The 11,984-nt window shown below is 35.6% G+C and overlaps 2 protein-coding genes across 3 annotated transcripts; both read right to left on the reverse strand.

Annotated features, from left to right (window-relative positions):
* Positions 1–2,262: 2,262 nt before the first annotated feature.
* LOC104110676 (secoisolariciresinol dehydrogenase-like) lies at positions 2,263–4,437 on the reverse strand. The gene is made up of 2 exons (XM_009620211.4): positions 4,200–4,437; positions 2,263–4,100 (listed from the first exon to the last, which is right to left on the reverse strand). The coding sequence occupies exons 1-2, from the start codon at positions 4,235–4,237 to the stop codon at positions 3,281–3,283; spliced, it is 858 nt and encodes a 285-aa protein (XP_009618506.1). The 5' UTR covers positions 4,238–4,437; the 3' UTR covers positions 2,263–3,280.
* Positions 4,438–4,581: 144 nt separating this feature from the next.
* Positions 4,582–10,512, reverse strand: LOC104110677 (histone acetyltransferase MCC1-like). Of its 2 annotated transcripts, none has more exons than XM_009620212.4 (6): positions 10,342–10,512; positions 9,013–9,355; positions 8,711–8,855; positions 8,537–8,636; positions 8,211–8,439; positions 4,582–5,005 (listed from the first exon to the last, which is right to left on the reverse strand). In XM_009620212.4, exons 2-6 carry the CDS (start codon positions 9,132–9,134, stop codon positions 4,861–4,863), a joined length of 741 nt encoding a protein of 246 aa, XP_009618507.1. In that variant the 5' UTR covers positions 9,135–9,355; positions 10,342–10,512; the 3' UTR covers positions 4,582–4,860. The 2 variants fall into 2 exon arrangements, with proteins under 2 accessions (XP_009618507.1, XP_070043349.1); XM_070187248.1 differs by lacking the exon at positions 10,342–10,512 and adding an exon at positions 9,984–10,240.
* Between the last annotated feature and the right edge of the window lie 1,472 nt (positions 10,513–11,984).

The following is an 11,984-nucleotide window of genomic DNA, read 5'->3' on the forward strand; positions in this document are numbered from 1 at the left end:
ACTCGATATATTCTTCATGACTCTAGAAGTTGTAATTACTGTTGGCCCTTACTTGTTGAGATTAGCATGTGATATTTGGGAATTTGTAACTTGTTATTTGGTTAAAGCATCACTTATTTATTGTCTCTTATTCCATTATTATTGTTGTATTTTATGCCTATTTATAATTCTTGCACTTATGTATATTGACCACTAGTGAGTGTCGATGTCGACCCCTCGTCACTACTTCTTCGAGGTTAGAATAAATACTTACTAGGTACACATTGTTTACATACTCACGCTACACTTCTGTACAAATTGTGCAGGTTCTGAGGTAGGTACATCTGGTGTTCGTCCAGGCGTGCATCTGCATTACCCGGAGGCCTAATGATGAGCTGCTTCTCATGCTCTGTTTTGCAGCCCCGGAGCCTTCTCTTGTTATATTTACTATTTCTATCTATTCTTTTGCAGACAGTAGTTTTAGGGAGTTTTGTATATTCTACTAGATGCTCGTGCACTTATGACACGGGGTTTTGGGGAAATTCTAGTCGATATTCATGGTTTTTGATTTATTAAATTCACTACTTTACTCTCATGTTTAGTTTATGCTTTAGACTACTACGATCACCTACTATTTGTTTCGTTATTAAATAAAATCAATGAGTTTAAAATATTAAAATAAATAATTAAATGGATAGTTCATTGTTGGCTTGCCTAGCGGTGACGTTGGGCGCCATCACGAATTATGGTGGAAATTGAGTCGTAACAGTTGTTGCCAGCTTTTGGGAGACTACGATATAGCTGCCATATCGTCTGCAGTCCTTGAAGTTCTCTTTCTGTCATCTTTATCTTTACTGTTCTCATATTTAGACAGTTGTATTAGAGGATTTTGCTTGTACCTTATTATTTAGTAGTGCTCGTGTGCTCGTTTACACCAGATTTTGGGGTGGTGGTAGTAGTATTTCAGTTATTTTTATCAGATATCTATGAGATTTTCCGTTGTTGAGTTTATTAAAGCATGTTTATTCAAATGTTTAGCTATTATGTGATTGTCGGCTTGCCTAGCAAGTGTGTTAGGCGCCATCCCAACATGTTGGGATTTGGGGTTGTGACAGATTCAAACCCAACCTAGTTGGGTTATTATATTTGCATTCGACCGTTTTACACTATTTATATAGGTGTAATTTGAGCGTATCATTACCCTTCCTCTTTTTTTGTTTAATTGTTATTAGAAGTCCACCATAACACAATAAAATAAGTTAAGAACTACCAACTAGAACTAAAATTAAAATAAGATTAAAAATGAAATAAAAACGAAAAACACGTTAAGCACTTGGGTTGTCTCCCAAGAAGCACGGCATTTATAGTCATAGCACGCCATTTTTGCCTCCACTTCGAAGTTATGAATTGGATCCCCAACTTTGCTTCAGGTTTGCGACTATGCTTCCAAGGTGGTGATACAAATCCAAAAGAACCAAGTAACAAATATCGCATTTTGCACTTTTTGGTCTTTAAATGTGGGATATCATTTTGTCTTCTTGGCATGGTAAATTTCAGAATGTATGCACTTTGTTCTTCATCCCTAGACTCCTCCATAGGCTTGGATGGCTCGATTCCCATGTCACCATTCAAACACAACAAAAAATGTTTAGAATAAGGTTCAATTCGCTCCAACTCTAAAAATATATTATCCTTGATATCCTCATCATTACATGCACCGGAGTCTTCAAAAATCATATTTTTTGCTTCCTAACTCGACTCTAATTTAATTTTCTTAATATTGGCATCATCTTGAAAAATATAGTTGAATATACGGCTCTCAACGTTTAGCTCCTGATTTTGTCTTATAAGTTCTTTTTCAGCTTTACAAAACTCGTAAATAATTTGTTACGCGTTAGATGCATCAATCTTTGCACTCAATTGAGCCTCCAAATCATGAATAATGATGCCAAATCTATTGATCTCTTGCCTAAGCTCACCTCTTCCTTCTATTAAGTGTCTCATCCCATTTGTCATTTTCTCACGGAGATCCATATACTCCTCTACTAATAGCCTGTATATATCCATAATACGAGCGTTACGTTCCACTCCTTTCACTTTGTTGCTTCTATCAAAATCACAAGCATTATTAAAATCATCATAAGAAGGGCTAGGGGAAGGATAATAACACTTAGAAAAATTATTCCAATGGCCCTCGCAAATATTGCAGGATTGAGATGGTGCACACAATCCATCCCTGGATATATTTTTATAATATTGTCACATGTGAGATCCTTCACAATATGAATAAAATCAGAAAAATAAGAATAATTACCAATCCGCCACTTCTCATTCCAAATGTCATGTTAATAAAAGTAAAATAATATTAAACTAAACTAAAATTAAAAAAACTTGAATAGACAACAAGAGAAAATCTGATGCTTGGAGCATCTGATGCTTGAAGGAACAACAGATGATTGTGATCAAACGAAGCAACCTCATTTCCGGACATGCTTGCCTAGAGCTAAGCTTCGTCTACTCAAATTTTGCTAGAATTTCACGCCGGAACTGCAAGTCTCAAGACTGATGTTCTGATACCATGATAAAATTAGCTAAATTTCAGCTGCACAAATATAGATCCATGACATGCAAAGGATATTCTCTCGATGAAGTAAAGAGAAAGCTTCATAAGAACATAGAGGAAGCGGTTATTTTCTTGATCTGAACTAGTGGTGGCAAAATGGTTAAAAGAAAGCAGTTAACCACCCGTATTATTCACTAAAAACGGGTTGGATAATGATTTTTTTAAAAACGGGTCAAATATGGATAAGAACCATATTATCCATTTAGAAAATGGATAACCAATGAGTAACCAATGGATAACTAATGGGTTTAACTTTTACATTTGTAAAGTCTAAATTGGGGGTTCATCAAGTTTGGGAGACTAAAAATTCTACCAAAAGTGATCATATTCAAGAAGTCATGGACCCATATTATCCGTCGGTTAACCCGTTTCTTATCTGTATTTAATATGGGTCGGGTCGGATAATTTATCCGTTTTTCCATTACCCATTTTCGACCCCAATTATATCCGACCCGAGCCGCCCGTTTGCCACTCCTAATCTGAACTATAGAGAACAAGTCCAACTTGTCTACTATATAACACATACACGTGCAAGCTCATTAACAGCTAACAACCCTCTAACAGTGTTAACTAACTAACTCCCTAAGTTCTCCTTTTTAGCTAATTGCTTCTTTCCTAATATCTAGTATTTCAGTCCTGATCAAAATAGAAGTAGACGGGAAGACTCCTCGAATTCCTTCAATGCTCGGCTGATGAGTAGTTGATGAGGAACATTTTCTTGTAGGCCTCTGTTAAAGCTATATTTGTGGTGCTATAACCACCATCTAGAATGAGGTTCAGACCACTCACATATTTGGAATCATCACTTGCCAAGTACAACACTGCCTTTGCCACCTCGTCTTCATCTAGTAAAGCTCCTTTCAGATTTCCTCCTCCTGCAAATAACTTGTCTGCCATTTTTCTGTCATCGATTCCAAGTGTGTTCAACGCCAGTGGTGTGCCAATTGTGTAAGGAGAAACACAGTTTACTTTTATTCCATACTTCCCTAATTCGACCCCAACGTTCTTGGAGAGCCCCAGAATTGCATTCTTTGACGCCGTGTAGGTGTGTGAGACATCACCATACGTTGCTGTTGCAGCGCTTGCTGTGAAAACAATGGCCCCTCTTTTGGCTGGAATCATCACTCTAGCAGCATGTTTCGCGCAAAAGAATGCTCCAGCAATGTTTACATCGAACACGTTCTTAATAATGTCATAATCAACCTCTAAGATGCTGGAAATTGGCTTACCCATTACACCTGCATTACTAAACATTATGTCGAGTTTAGTGAACTTGGCAATTGTTGCATCCACTGCATTTTGAACATCCGATTCGATGGATACATTGCAATGGACAAAGATTGCTTCTTTGATGCCAATCTCATGTACTAAGGAAGTTCCAAGATTATCCTGAATGTCAGCAATTGTAACCTTTGCACCATGTTGAACAAAAAGCCTAGCTGTGGCTGCTCCTATGCCACTGGCACCACCAGTTATAAGTGCTACTTGATCTTCCAACCTGCAAAATCAAGTTGAAACAGAGATTGTTACTATTTTCTATGTGTAGGAAAGAAGAAAAAGAAGAAAAAGAAGAAATAGAAGAAGACAGAACAAAAACCTTTTGGCTATTGGGGTTTGAAGAGGAGAGATAGCCATCTTCTTAAGCTTAAGAGCTCTGTGTTTTTATATACAACTGCTTCAAAGGCTTTATTTATATGAAAATCAGAGGCCAAAGTGGAAAATGAAGTTGTATAATGTCTAGAAGACATGACAAAGTCAGAGCACCAAAATGCTGACTTGGAAGAGGTCTAATATTGAGGCTCCTCCTTGAATTTTCAGTCAAGCTTCTAATTTCTAGTGGTCCCTTTCATTTCGTGAGGAGCTTTTTTTTTTTAATATTAAATATATCCCATTTTTCCTTCCTAACTAGTACTCCATATAGTTTTACCCATAGTGGCCGTTATCTTTTTAAAGACAGAAGTTGTGTAAGATAACCAAAATATTTTTGTAATGATATAAAGATGAAAGGAGTCTGACATTAACTTTATTAGGTGACTTTTTACAAGAATTTACAAATCAACTAGTAATTAACAAGGACAGAAGACGAAAATATTACAATAGTTTCTTTAATATAAGTACAGGTAAAAGGCAAACTTCAAACAAACAGGAGGCAGAAGACGACTACACTCCCTCTGACCTTTAGGTCCATTTTCCAGTATAGAGTAAAATGCATGAGAGGACCATACAAATTGAGACCGAGAACCCTCAGGCGACATCCTTTACTTCTGTTTTGCTGGGAGAAGGCAACCAGACTCCTTGCATTTCGGCAACTTTGAGGGCTTTCTGCTTTCATTCCTCCACAGTTTTGCTGCCGCCTTCTTGAATCCACTCTTTGCATAAGTGACTAAAAGCGCAATGAGCTCACTGAAATTCAAAAGGTAAAGTTGTCAATAGTTAAGATATTTACTCTCTTAGCTTTGTTTGGACCTGCAAACTGCCATTCATTTCAACTCAACAAGAAATTGTGCCTTGATTGTTCATCATTTGCAATGTGCAAAAGATATATTTTAATTCTACAACTCCTTTAATTCAAATAAGGAATCTTCAACTTCCATGCATTATGTAGGTGAATTGTGCAGATTTGATCACTATTATCACGGTACTAAAAGTATATCAGTAGTCTGCACTAGCTCAAAGGTGCATGAAGACGATCGTCAAAAAACTGATATTAGAGCTATCATTTTCTTTAACATCGATGTTTCTTGGACCAACTTGAGCCTACCGCAACTAATCTACCAGGTAACTCTATCCAACTCACTGGCATAGGTTGTCAAGGTTATCCTGCCCACAGAGGTTGAAGCGGATGGGCTCAGACCAAGTGTTGTAGCTGGAATATAAAGATACCCTCTTTACATGACTTTTGTTGGTCTTAGGGTTTGGGAATGTGATTACCTTTACTTTGTTATAAACCCATTCAGAATATACTGAATCCTTAAACAGAGCATTTCTAATAATAGTTTCACAATCCACATGGGTGTTAACACCTATTACTCTCAACTATTGCTCTCTAATCAGGTTTACGGGGATGTGATTTTCAGCACTATAGCATTTTCAAGATTGTCTTTAATCTTTTTCCAGCTAAAATCAAGAAATCCAAACTCTGCTCCTTTTTCTTTGAAGGAGATTAAAGATCCGGAATACAAGGAGATTAAAGATCCGGAATACAATGACACTCCTAAAGGAAAGGCATCTCTGGGAACTATGTGCATGTTTGATGCTCTATTAATCCAAGAAATTGACACGAAATATCCACACAGCAGACAGCTAAGTAAATATATTTATTCTTCAAAACAAGGACAAAATCGAATAAGCAATCATAATATAAAGTTCTAAATGTTTTCCTGCTTTCTTCACGTTTATATTCACAAAGCAGCAATGATTAGAGTAAATCCCACTAAACCCCCTTAACCTTTAATGGTTGGGAAACAATACCCCCTCCATCTTTTGAATAGAACCGATAACCCCCTTGAATTGCATTTTCCGATGAGTTTTAGAATTATAAACAACTTTCCTTTTTTTCTTGTTGTTAAAGGTTCAATAAACAAGTGATTTTAATAAATTTTTACCATCATTTCATTTTAAGCTCATTCCAATGAATAGCATGCTCTATCATCCATTGATGTTCATGCAGTAAAACACAGAACTTAACAAGCAGAGGTGGATCTATGTGTATCCTTGAGGGTCATCGGAATCCGTAAACTTCGACAAAAATCTTGTATATGTATATGTGTATACATATACTTATATACATAAAAGCCTTTAGGGTGCACTAGTTGAGCAGAATACCGGTGCCCCTCGCGTTAAAATCCTAAGTCCGCCTCTGTTAACAAGGACCAGAAATGAACTTGAGAATCTGAGCTACATCTCAGTGACAAATTGATGCATCAAGAACATATTTCTTTAAACCATTGTAGGAAAATTCTGGTGTTGTTTAGCTAAATTATGGTTCCACAGTATCATGCATGATCATTTAGTTCCCTTTTTTTATCTTAATCTCTGTAAATATCTTTCAGAATTCTCAAAGCATCAAAAGAAAATTTGACTGAATGTATACAGTGAATGCCTCTTAAAACAAAACGAGAAGCCAAATATGTTTACAAAGTTTTCTTCATAGCCTTCTTCATGGGATCAGGTACTGTCTTAAACGAGGTCAAGCAAAAACATGTTTTCTTTAAATCATTGCAAAAAATTATTTCGTTTGTTGCATTCCTGTGTTATATACATGATTTTGCATTCGGATCAAATGTTCCTTTGCTGAAGTAGACTATTAGATATGTATGCATTCTTTCAAAGTAGTAGATCATATGTTTTGTTTATTGAATCTCCAAGCAAAAAGAAAAAAGAAGACTGTTTAATTCTAAAACTCACCAGAAAATAATACTCGAGGGGATTATCGATCCATTCAAAAGGTGGAGGGGTATTGTTTCCCAACTATTAAAGGTTGGGGGGTTTAATGGAATTTAATCCAATGATTATACTGGCTTTGATGGATAAAACTTTTTCTATGATAAGGTAAGGTAATGTCTTAGATGGCTTTGCTTACAACAATCACCTACCTGGTGAAGCTCTTAACTTTTTTTTGGGGGGGGGGTTGGGTGGGGGGAGTGGGGGAGAGGGTGCGGACAAAAGAAAAAAGAAAAATCTAACAACTCATCATAAATAATTGACACGCTAATCCCAAACCTTTTGACTCTGCCACAGGTTACCAGGTCCTTCTCTAGCTATATACTCCCCTCATTCCAATTTATGTCAAGGTGTTCAGATTTCGAGAATTATTGTTTGACCGTAATTTTTTCACATGCCTTTTAAATATTTTGAACTATTAATTGTAGTATAATACTTTTTACGTAATCTTCAAATATGTGAATTTATTTTGAAAAATTCTATGTCCAAATGCATGGTCAAAATTAAGAAGTTTGAATCTCGAAAAGCAAAAAGTGTCACATAAATTGGGACAGAGGGAGTATGTTATATACCAGTTAAAGTCTCATGTATGTTCCAAATGCAAGTAAGCAGTCAATCACTTCATATTCACCAACGTATATCAACACTGATCTTTGTAACATTTTGGTGCATGTTAATTATGATCTTTCTTCAAAGGGGAAAAAATGCTAGAAACTTAATTCAAAAAACAAGCTTCATACTAGCATATCAGATTAACATTTAATGCATACGTCGTTTTACATTCCCCAAAAAATAGACTTGGGGAGATTGGAAATTGTACTAGTCCAAGAGCAGAGAAGGAAACAAGAACTGGAATAATGCTTCGACGTCTCTCTAGCAAACATCTAACTGCACCTTATCACCCAAAAAAGTAATCTAATAGCAATACTCACCCATGATCAACATATTATGCCGAAAACTGTTAGTGAGAAATCATCACCTCATGGTGCTTTATGTCTTTTACTCCAAAATGCTAATCCTTTTGGAAGTTATCTTCTTTAGAACCTTTGAGGGGGGTCATGATACATAGAGTTTCTACCAGTATAATTTTCAGAAGTGACAAACCCACCAAATAGGGAAACCTAATATCAAAATAAGTTCAAACAAAACGGAAAGTTGTACTTACATTGGCGAGCAAGGAGAGCGACCGCCATTCATGTAGTAGATAAACAAGTACGCATCATAGTGCTGGCTGTTAATAAAATAAAAGCCAGGCAACCTCCTTATACACTGAAAGGACATCTTCTTATATAAATATATGGCTGGGTTGTTGTACGAGATCACGTGTAGGTAAACTGCTCGACAAGTTGGGATTGTTGAGGAATATTTTATTACCTCATGAATTAGAGAGCTGGCTGAAAACCAAAAACCATAGCAATACTTGGTAAATCCTGATTGAAGGATAGAATTACAAAATAGAGTACATACACAAGAACCAAGTGCACAGCGCACCTATTCCAAGATTTCTATAACCTTCTGCAACTCCCAGTGTTAGGATGTAAACCAGTGTGTGGTTCAACCTAGCAGATTCATATCTGACAAAATCTTCTATCTATAGATAAGGGTGATTCAAAATTAACAACAGTCCATAAGAAAGAATTACTTGTAAAAGAGCAAAAGACGTACCTCACTGTCTTTTGCTAGAACGATCCGGGCAGTCACAAATCCAATAAGTTCGTCATCTTGACCATTGGGCTGATTGCAATCGACAGCTCCCCAGGAAACAATATCCCGGCCATTAACGACATTTTGGAAGAACTCAGATTCATATCTAAATACCAAAAGAGGGGCTAACAATAAATACAGATCTAACTAATAGACCAACTTCACTTTGGTAAACGAATAAAGAATTTTTTTAGGGACTTCACATGTCATTTATCTAACATCAAATAGTGAAAGTGACGAAAAAATAGAAGGGATCATCTGACCTGATGGGGAACATATCCCCATGGAGTTTCTCCAGTACTTCCAGATCTGAAGGTCGTATAGGCCTAAATTGTATGTGCGCATTGTGGGAGAATTTGAGGTTCAGCATTGAAAGAAATGGCATCAATCCCCGGGCAAAGACTTGGTGTATTTGAGAATTCGTATGAGGAGTGCTATCTCCATGTATGCAATATCAAATGCAATGACCATGCAGTCTCGGCAAGGCCGGAGTTCATTTCTTGCTCTTCATCAATTCTTTCTTACATCACGGGGATGTCATCTTAAAGAGTGCGCTTGCAGCTTTCGTTTGAGCTCCAGCAACTTTCAGCAATGCAAAGATATCTACTGCTGATTAGAAAGAGGAAGCCAATATGAATAAGTTCCCAAAGAAGCACACTGGCGTCATCTATGAGCAGAAGAGCTTTTATCCAGATTTCTAATATGAAAAGTGGATTCATGATAATAAAAAAAAAGAACACTTGTACACTAGGATACAAGTTGTCAAAATTACAAGTGAAAATCAACATCGCCTACTCTTATTTCTCAAAGCATAAGAACATGATCTACAACTTGTGCAAAATCCAAAAATATTCGAATTTAAATGGTGCAAGCGTACGTCTATATTAAATGCTGAAGCAAACAGGTGGGGATCAACATATTTACGAGTTGGGAGTCCGTCGAAATGATTGATGACAAACTTAAGACTATTTGAACTTCTGACCTTCATACTAGACTGTAAAGACAGGAGTCAGCACGAAGCTCTAAGTATCTACATACCTTGCAAATTTGGGTGCTCGGTTCATAATTCAAAAAAAAAAGTTCATTCAGAATCTAATCTTCTTGCAATTATCCGGATATTAGTTTTAAGCAATAAACAAATAGCACGAAATAAGAGTTCCATCTTTGCTATTTGGCAGAAGCAGAGGCTAATTAAAGATTTAATTCTGATGGGTTCAAATGTTTATGTTCTCACCACTAAATCTATAGAAAATTTGCAATTATGGGTTCAAAAGTAATTTCTCGGTTTGTGTGCAATTGAACCCGTTTGAATTACACCCAGAAGGGCCTTTAACTTGTGGACTCCCAAATCTTCAATTTATGCAAATGACAATGAGTCATATACCAAACTTTAGCTAATTTTGCAAACGAAACGAATACAACCAATTGAGCTGGAGAAAAAGGGCGGGCACTAGAAATAACAGAAACTAACATAACGGATATGAAAAAAAGAAGCGAGCTTTATGATCATTCTAAGCAAGAGAAGAGAAACTGACCCAGATAGGAGATATTAATAGTACCAAGTAATATAGTGTTAGATGAGCAACAATTACCTCCGAAATTGTGTGATCAAAGCGATGAGGGGTCAATTGCAGGTACCTAATTTATAGTAGTAAATATTATTATAGGAAACGGAAATCAAAGAGAAAACAAGTACGGATTCTTTTCTTTTTCATGGCGAGGATTCTTTGTCATTTCGTCACACTTCCTTCTACTTTCTTGGAAAAATGTGTTAAAAAAAAAGTTCATTAATTAAGAAGGATTAGGAATGGTCCGGGTCAAATTAGAAATAAAAACAATTTGGAGTAAAATTTAAAATATTAAAAAATAAAAATAAAAACCTTCTAATCACACACGATTTTCCTCCCAAACTTTTCTAACTTTTCTCTCAAATTCAATCTCCAAACTCAAGAGTATTATAGGGCTTCAAAAATCAGCTCCATTCCATTTAAATTTGCTTTAAAGTCGAGATTCCTAAACTTGTTATTTCAACCCTAAATTGATTTTTTTGGAATGTTTTTGTACCTTCTTGTTGTTGTGTAGTTTTTGTGCCTAAATTCTAGAGTTGTTGTGTAGTTAATATTTTTGACCGAAAATTTGATATTTTTATGTTGTTTAATTGTAGTCGTTGATGTGGTTGTTCCACATGCCCATAAAATTAGTTGTTGTGATATTGAAATAGCTATATTGCTCTATTTTGGGTTTGTGGGATACTTTTTTGCCCAGATGTTTCAAACATGTCAGTTGAGTGTTTGAAACATCTTAAGATATTGTTAAATATTCGTATTGTTATTGTTGTTGTTGTATGTTGTGAAGTTATTGCAATGTTTATCCGGGTTTGGTTAATGATATTTTGAGCTGAGTGTTTGAAACATCTCACTAAGATGTTTGAAGCTTCATATAAGATGTTTGAAACATCTGTAAGGATGTTTAACAATCCATGAGATGTTTCACCAAAAGATACCTGATTATCACAATGTGATGGTTGATTATTTTAGCGATTAATAAAATCATTGATAGAGACGTATAGATAAAGAAGTTTGGAGAATTATAATATGAACATTGCTAGCTTGCTTTCAAACTCCATCTAACTAGCTAGAAACTTAAATTACTATATCTTGCTTAGCATTTGTAGATGGCAAAAAATTGATTTGACCTCTTAAGCTCAATCTTGTATGATCATTCAATGCAGCACCTTTAGAGATGTTTGAAATATCTCAGTAAGATGTTTCAAATATCTCATTAAGATGTTTCAAACATCTTAAGATGTTTCAAACATCTCATTAAGATGTTTCAAACATCTTAATGAGATGTTTGAAACATCTTGTTGAGATGTTTGAAACATCTTATATGAGGCTTCAAACATCTCACTGAGATGTTTTACCAAAAAATATTTAAATATTTATAGTTTTATTTTTTTTATTTGTTAGGAATAAATTATTTATTTATTTTGTTGATGATCGTTACTTGTTTGTGTGTGCAAATAAAATGGCAAAGGCACATGTGTCAAAGACATGTGGAAGAGGAAGAGATAAATCTCCTTCCAAAAGATCTAGCAAAATAATTAAGAAATCTCAGGAGGATGAGCTACAAAAATCAATTATAGCTGAAGTGGAAGCCAAACCTCTTCAAGTAGTAGAAGGAGGGAATGCTAGAGAAGAAGAAAAATAGAACGAAAGTGAAGAGGAAATTGAGA

The sequence above is a fragment of the Nicotiana tomentosiformis genome, chromosome 10, assembly GCF_000390325.3.
Source record: "Nicotiana tomentosiformis chromosome 10, ASM39032v3, whole genome shotgun sequence".
In the NCBI taxonomy this organism is placed as follows: domain Eukaryota; kingdom Viridiplantae; phylum Streptophyta; class Magnoliopsida; order Solanales; family Solanaceae; genus Nicotiana; species Nicotiana tomentosiformis.